The sequence below is a fragment of the Choloepus didactylus genome, chromosome 4 (assembly GCF_015220235.1).
Source record: "Choloepus didactylus isolate mChoDid1 chromosome 4, mChoDid1.pri, whole genome shotgun sequence".
Taxonomy (NCBI): Eukaryota; Metazoa; Chordata; class Mammalia; order Pilosa; family Megalonychidae; genus Choloepus; species Choloepus didactylus.
The window spans coordinates 131,028,017-131,042,892 of NC_051310.1; the positions used below are offsets into that span (position 1 = coordinate 131,028,017).

General features: G+C 37.4%; 1 protein-coding gene across 8 annotated transcripts in view; it reads left to right on the forward strand.

The window, feature by feature from the left end:
- Window positions 1-14,876, forward strand: part of ATP8B4 (ATPase phospholipid transporting 8B4 (putative)) — a 273,488-nt gene that overhangs the window by 131,928 nt on the left and 126,684 nt on the right. For all 8 annotated transcript variants that reach the window (XM_037834015.1, XM_037834017.1, XM_037834013.1 and 5 more), the window contains one exon: window positions 5,374-5,444. In XM_037834015.1, the coding sequence (XP_037689943.1) occupies window positions 5,374-5,444 (71 nt within the window). The remainder of the gene's footprint in view (window positions 1-5,373; window positions 5,445-14,876) is intronic.

The following is a 14,876-nucleotide window of genomic DNA, read 5'->3' on the forward strand; positions in this document are numbered from 1 at the left end:
GAAGATCATGTGCTTTTTTCCTCTTCATTTTGTTAATGTAGAGTATTGCATTAATGGATTTTCGTATGTTGAACCATCCTTGCATACTTGGGATAAAACCCACTTGGTCATGGTGTATAATTCTTTTAATATGCTTTTGGATTCAATTTGCAAGTATTTTTAATAAGTTTTGCATCTACATTCGTAAGAGTATTTAGTCTATAATCTTCTTTTCATGTAGTATCTTTATTTGTCTTTGGTATTAGGGTGATGTTGACTTCAAAGAATGAATTAGGTGGTATTCCCTGCTGTTCAGTTTTTTGGAAGAGTTTGAGCAGGATTGGTATTAATTCTCAAAATGATTGATAGAGTTCACCCATGAAGCCATCTGGTCCTGGGCTTTCTTTGTTGGGGGGTTTTTGATGACTGATTCCATCTCTTTACTTGTAGTTTGTCTGTTGAGATCTTCTGTTTCTTCTAGAGTCAGTGTAGGTTGTTCATGTGTTTCTAGGAATCTGTCCATTTCATTTAGGTTGTCTAATTTGTTGACATAGAGTTGTTCATAGTATTGTTTTATGTTACCTTTTATTTCAGTGGGGTCAATAGTAATGTCTCCCCTCTCACTTCTGATTTTGTTTGTCTTCTCCATTTTTTCTTTGTCATTCTATTTATGAGTTTGTCAATTTTATTGATATTTTCAAAGAACCAACTTTTGGTTTTGTTAATGCTCTATTTTTTTTTTAATTCTCAATTTCACGTATTTCTGCTCTAATCGTTGTTATTTCTTTACTTCTGTTTGCTTTGGGTTTAGTTTGCTGTTATTTTTCTAGTTCCTTTGGGTGTGCAGCTAGGTCCTTGATTTTAGCTCTTTCTTCTTTTTTTATGTAAGTGCTTAGGGCTATAAATTTTCCTCTCAGAACTGCCTTTGCTGCATCCCATAAGTTTTGATATGTTCCTGTTTTCATTCATCTCTGATATTTGCTGATGTCCCTTGAAATTTCTTCTTAGACTCAATGATTGTTTAAGAGTATGTTTTGGTTTGGTAAAGCTGCTGAAATGCAACATACAAGAAATGGACTGGCTTTTAACAATGGGGATTTGTTAGCTTACAAGTTACAATTTTAAAGTCAAGAAAATGTCCAATTTAAGGCATCAACAGGAGGATACCTTCTCTGAAGAAAGGCTGCTGGCATCTGGGACACTTCTGTCATATAGGAAGACACATGGCTGGTGTCTGCTGGTCCTTCTCTCCTGGGTTTCATTGTTTTCAGTGTCTGGCTTCAGTAGTTTTCTCAACTTCTTGGTGGCTTTTTCTCTAAGTTCTCTCTGGGCTCCTTCTGTCTTTTATCTTCTCATAAAGGACTCCAGTAAAAGGATTAACACCTACCTTGGATGGGCTGGGTCACGTCTCAATTGAGATAACCTCATCAAAACTTCCCATCCTCAATAGATCTGAACTCATGGTAATGGATTAAAAGAACATGGCCTTTTCTAGGGTACATAATGGCTCCAAACCACCACAGAGTAAGTTATTTAACATCAGTATATTTGTGGATTTTCCAGTTCTCTGCCTGTTATTGGTTTCCAGCTTCATTCCATTATGGTCAGAGAAGATGCTTTGTATAATTTCAATCTTTTATGTAAATTCAGTCTTTTGCAAACTTATTGATACTTATTTGTGACCCAACATGTGGATTTTCCTGGAGAATGTTCAGTGTGTGCTTGAGAAGAATGTATATCTTGTTTTTGGGGTACAATGTTCTGTATTTGTCTATTAGGTCTAGTTCATTTATCATATTATGCAAGTTTTCTGTTTCCTTATTAATCTTTGGCCCAGATGTTCTATCTATTGATGAGCATGGTGTATTGAAGTCTCCAAGTATTGTTGTAGAGGTGTCCCTTTCTCCCTTCAGTTTTGCCATTGTTTGCCTCATGTATGTTGAGGTACCCTGGTCAGGTGCATAAATATTTATGACTGCTATTTCTTCTTGGTTTGGATTGTTCTTTTTATTTATTTCTAGTGTCCTTCTTTATCTCCTGTAACAGCTTTTGACTATTTTTTCCATTATTAGTATAGGTACCCTAGCTCTAGTTTGGTTCCTATCTGCATGGAATGCCTTTCACTTTCAACCTATTTGTGTTTTGGGGTCTAAGATGAGTCTCTTGCAAAAAACATACAGTTGGATCATGCTTTTTTATCCATTCTGCCAATCTGTATTTTTCTCTTGGGGAGTTTAATCCATTAATATTCAGTGTTATTACTGTAAGGCAGTTCTTTAGCCATATTATCCTTTGGTTTTTATTGTCATATCTTTTTGTGTCTCTTTCCCTTTATTGCAACTTACTTTTCTTTATGGTTGATCTTTTGTGATGTATCTGATTGATCTTCTCATTTCTGTTTCTGTATATTTTAAAAATAGTTTCTTTGTGGTAATCATGGGGTTTATATTGCACAATCTGTATCTATAACCTATACTATATCTATCTATACTAATTTGAAAAGATACCAACTTTGCTTCAATAGCATACACTGTCTTTGAATCTTCATTTCTTCTCAGTACTCCAAGTCACTCTCTCCTGTCTTTTCCTTTCAATCTGCAGAACTCCTTTTAGTAATTATTGTAAGGCAGGCCTTTAGTCGATGAACTCTGTCAATTTCTGTTTACCTGTGAATATTTTAAATTCTCCTTCATTTTTGAAGGGCAGTTTTGTCAGGTAAAGAATTTTTGGCTAGCAGTTTTTCTCTTTCAGTATTTTAAATATATCATACCACTGCCTTCTTGCATCCATGGTTCTGGTGAGAAATCAGAACTTAGTCTTATTGATAATCACTTGTATGTGACAAATTGCTTTTGCTGCTTTCAGAACTCTCTCTTTTTCTTTGGCAGTTGACCTTCTGATTAGTATGTGTCTGAGAGTAGGTCTGTTAGGATTTACTCTGTTTGGAGTACATTGTGCTTCTTGGACATGTATATTTATGTCTTTCATAAGAGTTGGGAAGTCTTTGGCCATTATTTCCTCAAATATTCTTTCTGTCCCCTTTCCTTTCTCTTCTTCTGGGACACTTATGATACATATGTTTGTGTGCTTCATGGTGTCTCTTAAATTCCTGAGACACTGCTCATTTTTTTCTATTCTTTTCTCTGTTTTTTCTGGCTGTATGATTTCCATTGCTTTGTCTTCCAGTTTGCTGATTCTTTCTTCTGCCAGTTCAAATCAGCTCTTTTATGCCTCTAGTGTATTTTTAATCTCTACTATCATGCCTTTCATTCCCATAATTTCTGTTACACCTCTTTATATTTTCAAATTCTTCTTTATGCTCACACAGTGTCTTCTTAATATCCTTTATGTTTTTATGCATATTTCCTCTCATCTCCTTGCACTGGTTTAGGAGATTTATTTGAACTTTGATTAGTTTCTCCAGATTCTTTGTTTCTTCTGAAATTTTCATTTGTTCCCTTGACTGAGCCGTATCTGAGCCATATCTTCTTGTTTTTATATATGGCTTGTACTTTTTTGCTGGTGTCTAGGCAACTGATTATCTTGATGAGTTAACTCTGAAGGTCAATTTCTCCCTCTTGTCTTGGGTTTTATTGTTTCTCATACCATTTTTAAAGCTGCATTTTCTTGATTTGGTACTTGCCCAGTTACTATAGCCCTTTAACTGTTTTCTGGAGTTTTGAGGAAGGTGGCTCTGCCAGTTTTTGCTAGTATTCAAAGATTCTGTGGGTAACAACATCCTGGAGTGTCTTACACTGCCATCCTGATCAACCAGCAGCCACTTTTTTTTTTTAATAATCATGTTTTTAAAAAATTGTGAAATATAACATGTATGCACAGAAGTGACAACTTTCCAAGTGCAATTTAACAAGTAGTTAGAGAGCAAGTTCCAAAGAATGTTGTGGGTTACAGTTTCACAGTTTCAATTATTTCCTTATTGTGAAATATAACATATATGCAAAAAGATGACAATTTTCAAAGTACAATTTAACGAGTGGTTATATAGGAAATTTCCAAAAATGTTATGAGCTACAGTACCATAGTTTCAGTTATTTCCTTATTGTGAGATATAACATATATACACAAAGGTGATAACTTTCATATTACAATTTAACAAGTAGCTATAGAGCAAATTTCAAAGAATGCTATGGGTTATAGTTCCACCATTTCAGTTCTTTCCTTCTAGCTATTCCAATACCCCAGCAAGTAAGAAGAAGAAAATTATATAGAGATTCAGTATCCATAATCCTTTGTTTAAATTCCATCTTGTCTGTTGCTATCCCCTTCTCTATTTTAATCACTTTCCCAATCTTCAAGGATATCTAGGGAGTGCCACCCTAACTTGTTCATGTTGAAAAGGGGTGTCAACATTATGGGAAAAGGGGATACATCTGGTCGATATTCTTGAAGAGGCTGTTGCCTCTGGGTTATGGGACTTAGCTGGCATAGATCTCTCTAGAGGATTTAAGTTTCTGAAGAATAAACTTAGTGAGTGAAACATTTGTAGACTCTCAGATAAGAATCTGGATATTCTTTAGGGTTTTTGGGACTACAGTTGACTTGGGCTCATCATACTGTGGCCATTTGGCATATCTAGCTGAAACTTGAATAGGAGTAACCTGCAGGACAGTCTCTCTTGGCTCTATTTGAAATCTCTTAGCCACTGAAACCTTATTTTGTTGCCTTTCTTTTCCCCCTTTTGGTCAAAAAGACATTCTCAGTCCCTTGATGCCAGGGTCAGGCTCATTCCTGGAATTGTGTCCCACATCGCCAGGGAGACTCATTCACCTGGGGGCAGGGGGTCCTGTCTCACATCTGGGGGAGGGTGATGAATTTATTTGCAGAGTTGTTCTTATCTTTTAAATTCTGTTTTCTTTTAATCTTCTCTCTTCTTTAATTTCCCTGCATCTTTTATTTTTTTCTATTTTTCAATTTTTCCCCTTTATGTCACTTCTTCTGTCTTGTCTCCATTTGCTTTGCCTGCTCCTGGCTCTTAACTGATCATAATAGAATTAAATTATGTGCGTATACATATTCCCAATTATCCTACTTATATATTAAAGTTTTCTGTTTTCCCTTAGTATTGGACAAAGCAAGTAAATAGATTTTTTTGTATTTGCTTTAAAAAACAGGCAAATTAAGTCACTATTATTTTATAGGTTATCCCTCACCATTGCTTATGCTATATGGTCAGGGGCATGCAAAGCAGGAGCAGGGAAGCAGAGGTAAGGTTTGATTTAGGGTATATGGCAAGGGGTGGGGCAGGATTTCATCTCTCTCATTTTTTCCTAAGGCTCTCCGGGTTCATTTGTAGTAGAGGTGTGAGAAATCATAGAATCATTTAAACCAATCTTCCCGTCTCAAGTATTCTTTTAACATGATTTTTGTTAATAGGCCGATTTGCTTCTTCTATCAAGTAGTGAGCCACATGGTCTCTGTTATGTTGAAACTGCTGAGCTTGATGGGTAAGTTATTAAAATTAAAATAATTTATTCAGTTGGTTGTAAATTTATTTAAAAGGAATGTCTTTAGAAACAAGACTTAAACCTTATTTCTTTATTTCATTTTCTTGGGAAAAATGGGAGCCTATATTGTAAAATCCATAGTTTATTTACTGTGCTGATCTTTTCACAACTGTCTTTTCTCTTGAATTCACTTTCCTTCCCAGTCAGCTAAACATGCTTTTGTGAATAATTTTATATGGGAACTCTTCACTGGAAATCTGACACCAGAGCCCATGGTTTTAACCGTTTTTTCCCAGATCATTGCCATTTTATGCTATTATTAAAATGAAGCTCAGCCTGTGTGACCCCACAGAACAACTGTGATCTGATTATGAGTATTACCAGAAAGGGCTTGGAAATGTTCTGGGCTGTCTATTTTTTGGTCATTCTAAGATCAGAATATGTAGATTAGGAGTGTTATAGTAAGTTGTCTATATGAATAGCCCACATGATCAAATTTATTTAGTTTTATTAAATCAGTTCAAGAAATCTTTGCTAAATAAACAAAAAATCATGAAGAGAAATTTCAAGGTAGCCTTAGAAAGAACTGAGTGGCTTCGGCTTCTGGAAAGATGGAGTAGACATGCTTTTCCTTATTCCTGCCACTAAGTGCAACAAAAGACCCTAGATGTTATATATAAAACAAATAGAAGAAGACTCTGAAAGATTAAGAGAAGAAGGCAGCCTGTCTAGAGAACATGGAACCTGAAGAACAGCATGGTGGTGAGTCCCCTGGATTTTCTTTCTGCTTCGTATATCCCAGACTTGGAGCTGAAGAAGCTGACAACCCAGCTATGCCAATGGATGCAGAAAAATCAAACCCCAACAAAAGCCCATTCTCTCTAGCCAAAGGACCAGGAAAGGGGCAGCCTAGCAAGGCAGAAGACTTTTAGACAATACTGCTTGTGATGGTTAGGTTTATGTGTCAACCTTGCCAGGTGATGGCGTCCAGGTGTCTGGTCAAGCAAACGGCCTTACCATTACTGCAAGGACATTTGTGGCTGGTTAATAAATCAGAAGGCTGGTGTATTAAATCATCAGTTAATTGACTGCACTGTGACTCATTACATCAATGAAGGGCATGTCTTCCACAATGAGATTTAATCCAATCAGTTGAAGACTTTTAAGGAAGAGAGAGAGAGGACCTTCACTTCTTCGGCTAGCCAGTGAAGCATTTCCTGAGGAGTTCATCATATACCTTCATTGGAGTTGCCAGTTTGCTGCCTGCCCTGTGGAATTTAGACTTGTGTATCCCCACAATTGCTTGAGACACTTTTATAAAATCTTATATTTACAGATATCTCTTGTTGATTCCCTAGAGAACCCTAACTAATAACACTGCTGTACTCCAGACAAACACCGCAGGAAAAATTGTGGCTCCACTCCTACCCATGCTAGCAAAAGGGAGCCTAGATTTTCACCCTGTGAGGCTGCAACAATGCACCCCAACAACCCCACAGGGTGGTGTCAAAGAAGGCCTAGTAGGTGGCTGGGACTTTCATCCCTTTTGGCTGGTAAGAAGATCACCATGCTTTTTGGTGTCAATGGAGACCATGTGGTGTGCTTGGACTTACTCCCTCCCCCCCCCCCCCGCCTTGGCAATAATGAGGCACCCTTCCTGCTGGGTTTTAGAGGAAGCCTCGAAGAGAATCAGGACTTTCACCATTGCCCAGGGCTAATGAGTAGCCTATCCCTACCCTCTGCACCCCTTATCAGTGTCAACAGAGGTCAAATTGGACACCTAGAATTCTTCCACCTGGAAGTAATGAGGTAGCTTCCCTCCTTACCCTCCTGGAGTAGTGTCAGAGAAAGCAAACTAAAACTGAAAGTTTAAATAAGATCCACAGTCTCATAACATAGTAATAACATGTTCAGTTTTCAATGAAAAGTTGCTTATCATACCAAGAACAAGGAAGATCTCAAACTAAATGAAAAACAACAGTATTAGTTGCTAATACTGAGATGACAGAGATATTAGAAATATCTGACAAAGATTCTTAAATAGCCATCACAAAAATGCTTTATCAAGCAATTACAAGCACATTTGAAGCAAATGAAAAAATAGTAAGCCCCAGCAAAGAATAGAATGTCTTAGCAAAGAAATAGAAGATATAAAAAAGAAAAATAATGGAAATAGATTTTAAAAATAGAGTAAAATAAAAAGGAATGAGCCTCAGCAACCTGAAATACATAATAAAATATCTAAGATTTATGTCATTGGAGACTCAGAAGAAGAGAAAGAGGGAGGGCCTGAAGAAGTTCAAGAAGAAATAATGGCTAAAAATTCCCCAACTTTGGCAAGAGGCAGATCTACAGATTTAAAAAACTGAGGGAACCCCAAACAAAATGAACCCAAAGGACTCCATGCCAAGATTCATCATAATTAAGCATCTGAAAACTAAAGAAAAAGAAAAAATCTTGAAAGCTAACAGAAAAAATGACACCTTACCCATAGGGAAAAAGTAATCTGAGTTACAATGTATTTCTCATCAGAAACCATCAGAACCTTTTTGGAAGTGTTACCACACTTTTCAAGTGCTGAAAGAAAAGAATTGTTAACCAGACTCCTAAACCCATTGAAAATATCCTTCTGGAATTAAGGGGAAATCAAGATGTTCTCAGGTGAAGGAAAACTAAGAGAATTTTTCACCAACACACGTACCCTAACTGAATAGCTAACGGAAATTCTCTAGATGGAAAGGAGAAAGAAGGAACAGGGGAACATCAAGGAAGAAACACATCACAGTAAAGAAAAATACAGGTAAATACAATAGGTTTTCCTTCTATTCTTGATTTTTCTAACTTATGTTTGAAGGTTGAGGTGAAAATTATAACACTCTCCAATGTGGTTTTAAATGCATGTAAAGGAAATATTTAGGAAAATTATATTATAAATGGGGGAGGATAAAGGGTCAACAAGGGAGGTAAGTTTCTATATTTCACTTGAACTGGTAAATAACAGCACTACTAGATTGTGATTTCTTGTATATATAATGTATATGTAACATATCTAGAGCAACCACTAAAAATATTATACAATGTGATATACTCAAAAACACTATAGCTAAATCAAAATGGAATTCTAGAAAATGTTCAAGTAGTCTACAGGCAGATAGAAAAAAGAAAAAGAAATGAAAAACTGAGAGCAACAAAAAGAGAATCAAAAGGGAAAAATCAGTCTACTTGATTTAAAGAATTATTATATAGCTACCGTAATCAAGACTGCAGAGTATTATTGGAGAGATAGAAGCATTGATCAACGGAACAGAAAAGAGAATTTAAAAATAGACCCACAAGATTTTCTCCACTGATTTTTGACAAAGGTACAAACGTAATTCAATGGAGGAAAGAGTCTTTTCAGTAAGAGGTGCTGAATCAATTGGACATCCATTGGCAAAATAATGAATCTAAATCTAAGTCTTATACCTTATAAAAAATTAACTCAAAATGCATCATGAACTTCAATGTGAAACTTAACACTATGAAATATTTAAGAAAGAACATAGGAGAAAATCTTTGGAATCTAGGCTAGCCAAAGCATTCTCAAACTTGACACAAAAAGCATGATCCATAAAAAGGAAAACTGATAAACTAGACTTCATTAAAATTTAAAAATTTTGCTCCGTGAAAGATCCTGTTAGGATGAAAAGGTAAGTTACAACTTGGGAGAAAAGATTTGCAAGCCATCTATCTGACAGAACTTTATCTAGAATATATAAAAACACTCAAAACTCAACAACAAAAAGTCAAACAATATAATTAAAAAATAGGCAATTGATGAGCAGGCATTTCATCAAAGAGGACAAAAAAGTACATAAAAAGGAATTCAACGCCATTAGTCGTGAGAAAAATGCAAATTAAAACCACAATATGTCACTACACCCTTACAAGAAAGGCTAAAATAAAAAAGTGTGACAACTCCAATACTGGCAAGGATGCAGAGAAACAGGATCACTCATATATCGCTGGTGAGAATAAAATTGTACACCCACTCTGGAAAATGGTTTGGCAATTTCTTAAAAAACTTAATGGACAATTACCATATGACCCAGCAACTGCACTCTTAGGCATTTATCCCAGAGAAATGAGGGCTTATGTTCACACAAAAGCCTGTGCATGAATATTTACAACAGCTTTATTCATTATATCCCCAAACTGGAAACAACTCAAGTGAATGGTTAAATAAACTGTGATCATAGAATACTACTTAGCAAAGAAAGAATGGACTACTGATAAATGCAGCAACCTGGATGAAGTAGAATACATCTATATTATAGAATACTGCTTAGCAAAGGAAGAATGGACTATTGATAAGTGCAGCAACCTGGATGAATCCCCAGAGAATTATGCTGAGTGAAAAAAGCCAATCCTCAAATGTCATATACTATATGATCTCATTTATAGAACATCTTGAAATGGCAAAATTATAGAAATGGAGAGGAGATTAGTGTAAAGTGGAGAATGGATTTGGGTGGAGATGGGCAGGAAATGGTTGTGGCTATGAAAGAGCAACATGAGGGTTCCTTGTTGTCATGGAAATGTTCTGTATTTTAACTGAATCAGTGTCAATATCCTGGTTGTAATATTGTACTATAGTTTTGCAAGATGTTGCCATTAGGGGAAACTGAGTCAAGGGTACAGGGATCTTTCAGTACTATTTCGTATAACTGCAAATGAATCTATAATTATCTCAAAGTAAAAGTTTAATTAAGACACCTGAGGATAGCTCATCAACTTAGGTATGTGAAGAGCAAGTTGTATGTGTGCATGTGTAATATATACATTATATATATTATTGTATTTATTATATATTTTGCTATATCTGTATCTGCATTTGTGTGTGTATAATTTTTTTTTTAACCTGGGATAGAGCCAAACAAAATCCCATGGTCACAACTCACATTCACTGTAGTAAGCTCAGTAAAATAATGGAGTGTCTATGGAGCTTGTCAAAATGGGATCTAATCAGAAGTTTTGCCAAGCACTTCACTTCAAAGATCCCTGTTTGATTGGGTGGAGATGGGGATGGAGGCACAGCCTAGGAAATCTGTTGAACCAAGAGGTGGCTGCATCTTGAGGGCCTGGGAAGGTCTGCTCTCCCTTCACAAGGGCCCCTAGATTTAGGCTACAGATAAGAACGGGAAGTGGGGAGCCTGTTTTTCCTCCATAATCCCAAAAAGGAGTTTTGGAGCTGGCACTTCCTGATTACTGATTCAGATCCTTGCCGTACTCACTTATTTTACTTGTGCTCGGGCCCTCAATCCACTTCTCGCCTCTCACTCTACTCCCAATAAATTTGCTTTGAGGGGAGGCTCTGCTAGGTTAATTTTCAGTCTCATTTAGAGAGCTTCTGGATGTCCCTTAACTAAATGGGAGAGGAGGTCAGAGGCCTCTTCCACCATTGATAACACTGACAGAGATAGCTGGGTGGCTGATGGTCACTGTTCTCATTTGCTGCCCTTGCCAGGAACTGAACTGGATCCTTCTTGGTGTCCTTGAAGTCTTCCTGAGGCCGTGACCGTCTTCTCTGTGTATAGCTAATCTGGTGCTCCAAGTCTGGTGCCTGTGAATTTTGGAAACATCGCTCTTTCTCTCAGATATTTTGTCTTTTTCTGTGGGAGGCACTTTCTTTAATTTGCAGCATGGTCATCACAACCATGTAATGAATGTTGCTTGATGTGTCTTCTTTACTTCTCTAAAACAAGCAAGCTAGAAAGAAAGGCTTTCTTCTTTGAATAGCTCTGAGGGTTGCCTTCCTAAAGTGACATCTGTTCGTCCTTTCTCCCCTCTTCCTTTCTTTCCATCCCTTAACAAACATTTGGTCAGCACCTCCTGGGTAATAGCCCTGTGTTGGGTGTTGAGTTTATAACAATGAGAAGGCCACAGTCCCTGCCTTCAAAGGAACAAACCTGCTACAAACCTACTCTCCTGCCCTCATAGGAAGTTACTGGGCTCTGACAGTGGAATTCTAGGGATCAGATTGGAGCAAGTGAAGCCACACCTCTTGGGAGCAGCCTAATAATTTCTTCTTTCAAAGATTATTCTTCCAGATTTGTTTTAGTTTTAGATGCATATTCTAGGAAATTCTTTCCTTGAAATGTTTGTGCAGGAGAAGGCCCAAGCAGTAATCACTTTTCCAAATTTCCTTAGATGAGAGAACTCCAGTGACCCACTATATATTTATGAAGAAAATTACTTTCCTTGAGTTTCTTCATTTTCTTCAGGTGGCCTTCATCATGCTGCTCTGATTTACATTCCCCCCATCTTTCCCCTTCTCCACCTCTCCAACCCCCCACCACACACACATGAAGTGCTTTCTTAGAGTCTCTTCTTTGGGGCCAGGACCTTCATTTTCCAAAATTACCCCTTTCCTGCTTATTTTCTTTTCTTTCCATAAGAAATCCATTTTCCCATTGTAGGCATTCAGTTAGCTGTTATGTGATCTATATAAACTAGTTCATAACAAGATATGAATGATAGCCAGGTTAATAAGTTAACTATCTTCAGGATATTTGCATCATCAAAAACCAAACAGGTTTTTGGACAATCCTAGCATTTCAGGCTGTATTACATCAGTTGGAGGCATACCTGTAATCTTCCCGATAGCCCTCAAATTATACCACTAAGGTCATACTTCCTACTCAGTTTATTCCAGCCTTGCATGTACCAAGATTCCAGGACTAATTTTATGTGTGTAAATAGAAGAGAATTTTCTTTTGAAATCTATTCTACTTTAGAAAATTAAAAGTCTGAATGGGTGAGTTTTTACATTCTTGAAAGATCTAGTTACCAAAACACAAGACTCAGGTTTTTGAAACCTTGGACTCTTGAACTGGAAATATGAATCTTTTCTTTAAGTTATGGCAAATTAAACTGTGATTCAGGCTACCATGTGGGAATCAGACATTCAATGGTAAAACCACCAGGTGTTTGCCTTATGGCACTTGATTGTTTCGGTTTCTCTGACTCAGGCTGCATTGGTTCCTTGGAGCTACTTGAGCATGGATACAGAACCTGGGACATGATTTCATTCCTTTGAATGGCCATGACTGCCTATTTGAAGGCAGAACATCAAATAGACCAAATCTCAAACTCTTTGCTCTTTTGACCTTACTCCTTAAATCCAATTAGCAAAGTGTTTTTGCTATCTGGATTTTTTTCTTTTTTTTTTTTTTGTCCTTGATACATGGGAGATATTCAACAGCTCTGTAGTGAATTAAAATTCATTCCTCTCCTACTTCTCACATTCTTTTGAAACTGCCAGCTAAAATAGAGACATTACACCAAAGAGGATCTCACAGATGCTGACAATTATTTTGAAGCTTATCGAGATACTGAGGGACACTAAGGATGAGTAAGACATGACACTAAAGGCATTAATCAGGAGCCTGGAAAAACATATTTTAAAGTATAAACAAAGTGTATGTGTAATATCCTTCCCCTTTTAGTTTACACATTTGAAGGTGGAAGTGAGATATTGGAGAGAATACTGAAGAAATAATTCAAAATGACAACAGCCTTTGATGAATGACATGATGTATAGAGTATGGTGAAAGAATGAGGGCTGTCTTGTCTAGTTGGAGTAACTGATTATTTCAGGTATTTGAAGAGTTGTTTAAATGGACAGACATATTGGTCCTTTAGCCTCTACACTACTTATCTAACTCTTATCCATCAAGTCCAGCTCAATTTCTTCCTTATCTATGAAAGTCTTCTTGACCATCTGGGCTGGTTTGAATGTAATATGTCCCCCAGAAAAAGCCATATTCTTTGATGCAATCTTGTGGGGCAGACATATTAGTGGGGATTAAGTTGGAATGTTTGGATTAGGTTGTTTGCATGGAAATGCACCCCACCCAACTGTAGGTGATAACTCTGATGAGATATTTCCATGGAGGCATGGCCCCACCCATTCAGGGTGGGCCTTGATCAGTGGAGCCATATAAATGAGCTGACAGGCAGAGGGAACTCAGTGCAGCTGTGAATGACATTTTGAAGAGGAGCTACAGCCAAGAGGGACACTTTGAAGAACGCACTGGAACTGAGAGAGGAGCTTCAGCTTACAGAGACATTTTGGAGACAGCCTTTGAAAGCAGACTCTTGCTCAGGAGAAGCTAAGAGAGGACAAATACCCCAAGTGCAACTAAGAGTGACATTTTTGAGGAACTGCAGCCTAGAGAGGAATGTCCTGGGAGAAAGCCATTTTGAAACCAGAACTTTGGAGCAGATGCCAGCCACATGCCTTCCCAGCTAACAGAGGTTTTCCGGACACCATTGGCCATTCTCCAGCGAAGGTAACCGATTGCTGATGTGTTACCTTGGACACTTTATGGCCTTAAGACTGTAACTGTGTAACCAAATAACTCCCCCTTTTATAAAAGCCAATCCATCTCTGGTGTTTTGCATTCCGGCAGCATTAGCAAACTAGAACACCATCTTAATCCCTATTCATTTCTGCCACCTAGGAATTTACAGATTTTGATTAATGAGATTACTTTTTAACCCACAACTCTAATTATAGATCCAATATTGGATCTATAATGGACATTCCTTGAGTTGAGTTCACATTGTCCTAATATCACTGTGAAACTTTTTTATGGAAGGTTAGATTAATATCCACTTCTCAATTCCCTGAACTCTATTACTTCATGATTTGGCATGTAACTCCATATGATGATATTTGCTTTTTCACCTACCACTTGTTTCCCTCAACAACAAGAGGAAAATAATTATCTTGGATTAGCATTAAGTATCATGGGTATGCTGGTTTGGATGTATTATGTCCCCCAAAATGCCATGTTCTTTAATATAATCTTGTGGGGGCAGGCGTATTAGTGTTGATTAGGTTGGAACCTTTTGATTGTTTCCATGGAGATGTGACTAGTAACACCTTTGAGTAGGGTGTGACCTGTTGATGGGATTGTTTCCATGGAGGTGTGGCCCCACCCATTCTTGGGTCTTGATTTAATCACTGGAGCCCTATAAAAGAGCTCACAAACAGAAGGACCTTAGAGCAGCTGTGAGTGACATTTTGGAGAGTGGCCAAGAGAGACATTTTGAAAAAGGCTGTTGAAAGCTGGCACTGACATTTTGGAGAATGCCATTTTGAAATACAACCTGGAAGTAAGCAGATGCCATCCATGTGCCTTCCCAGCTAACAGAGGTTTTCGGATGCTAATGGCCTTTCTAAAGTGAAGGTACCCTACTGTTGATGCCTTACTTTGGGTGCTTTATGGCCTTAAGTCTGTAACTTTGAAACCAAATAAACCCTCTTTATAAAAGCCAATCCGTTTCGGGTGTTTTGCAAAATGGCAGCATTAGCAAACTGGAACAATAGGTGACTGTAATATTTGTTGACTCAAATAAACTACTACTCACCATTTCCAGAAAAGA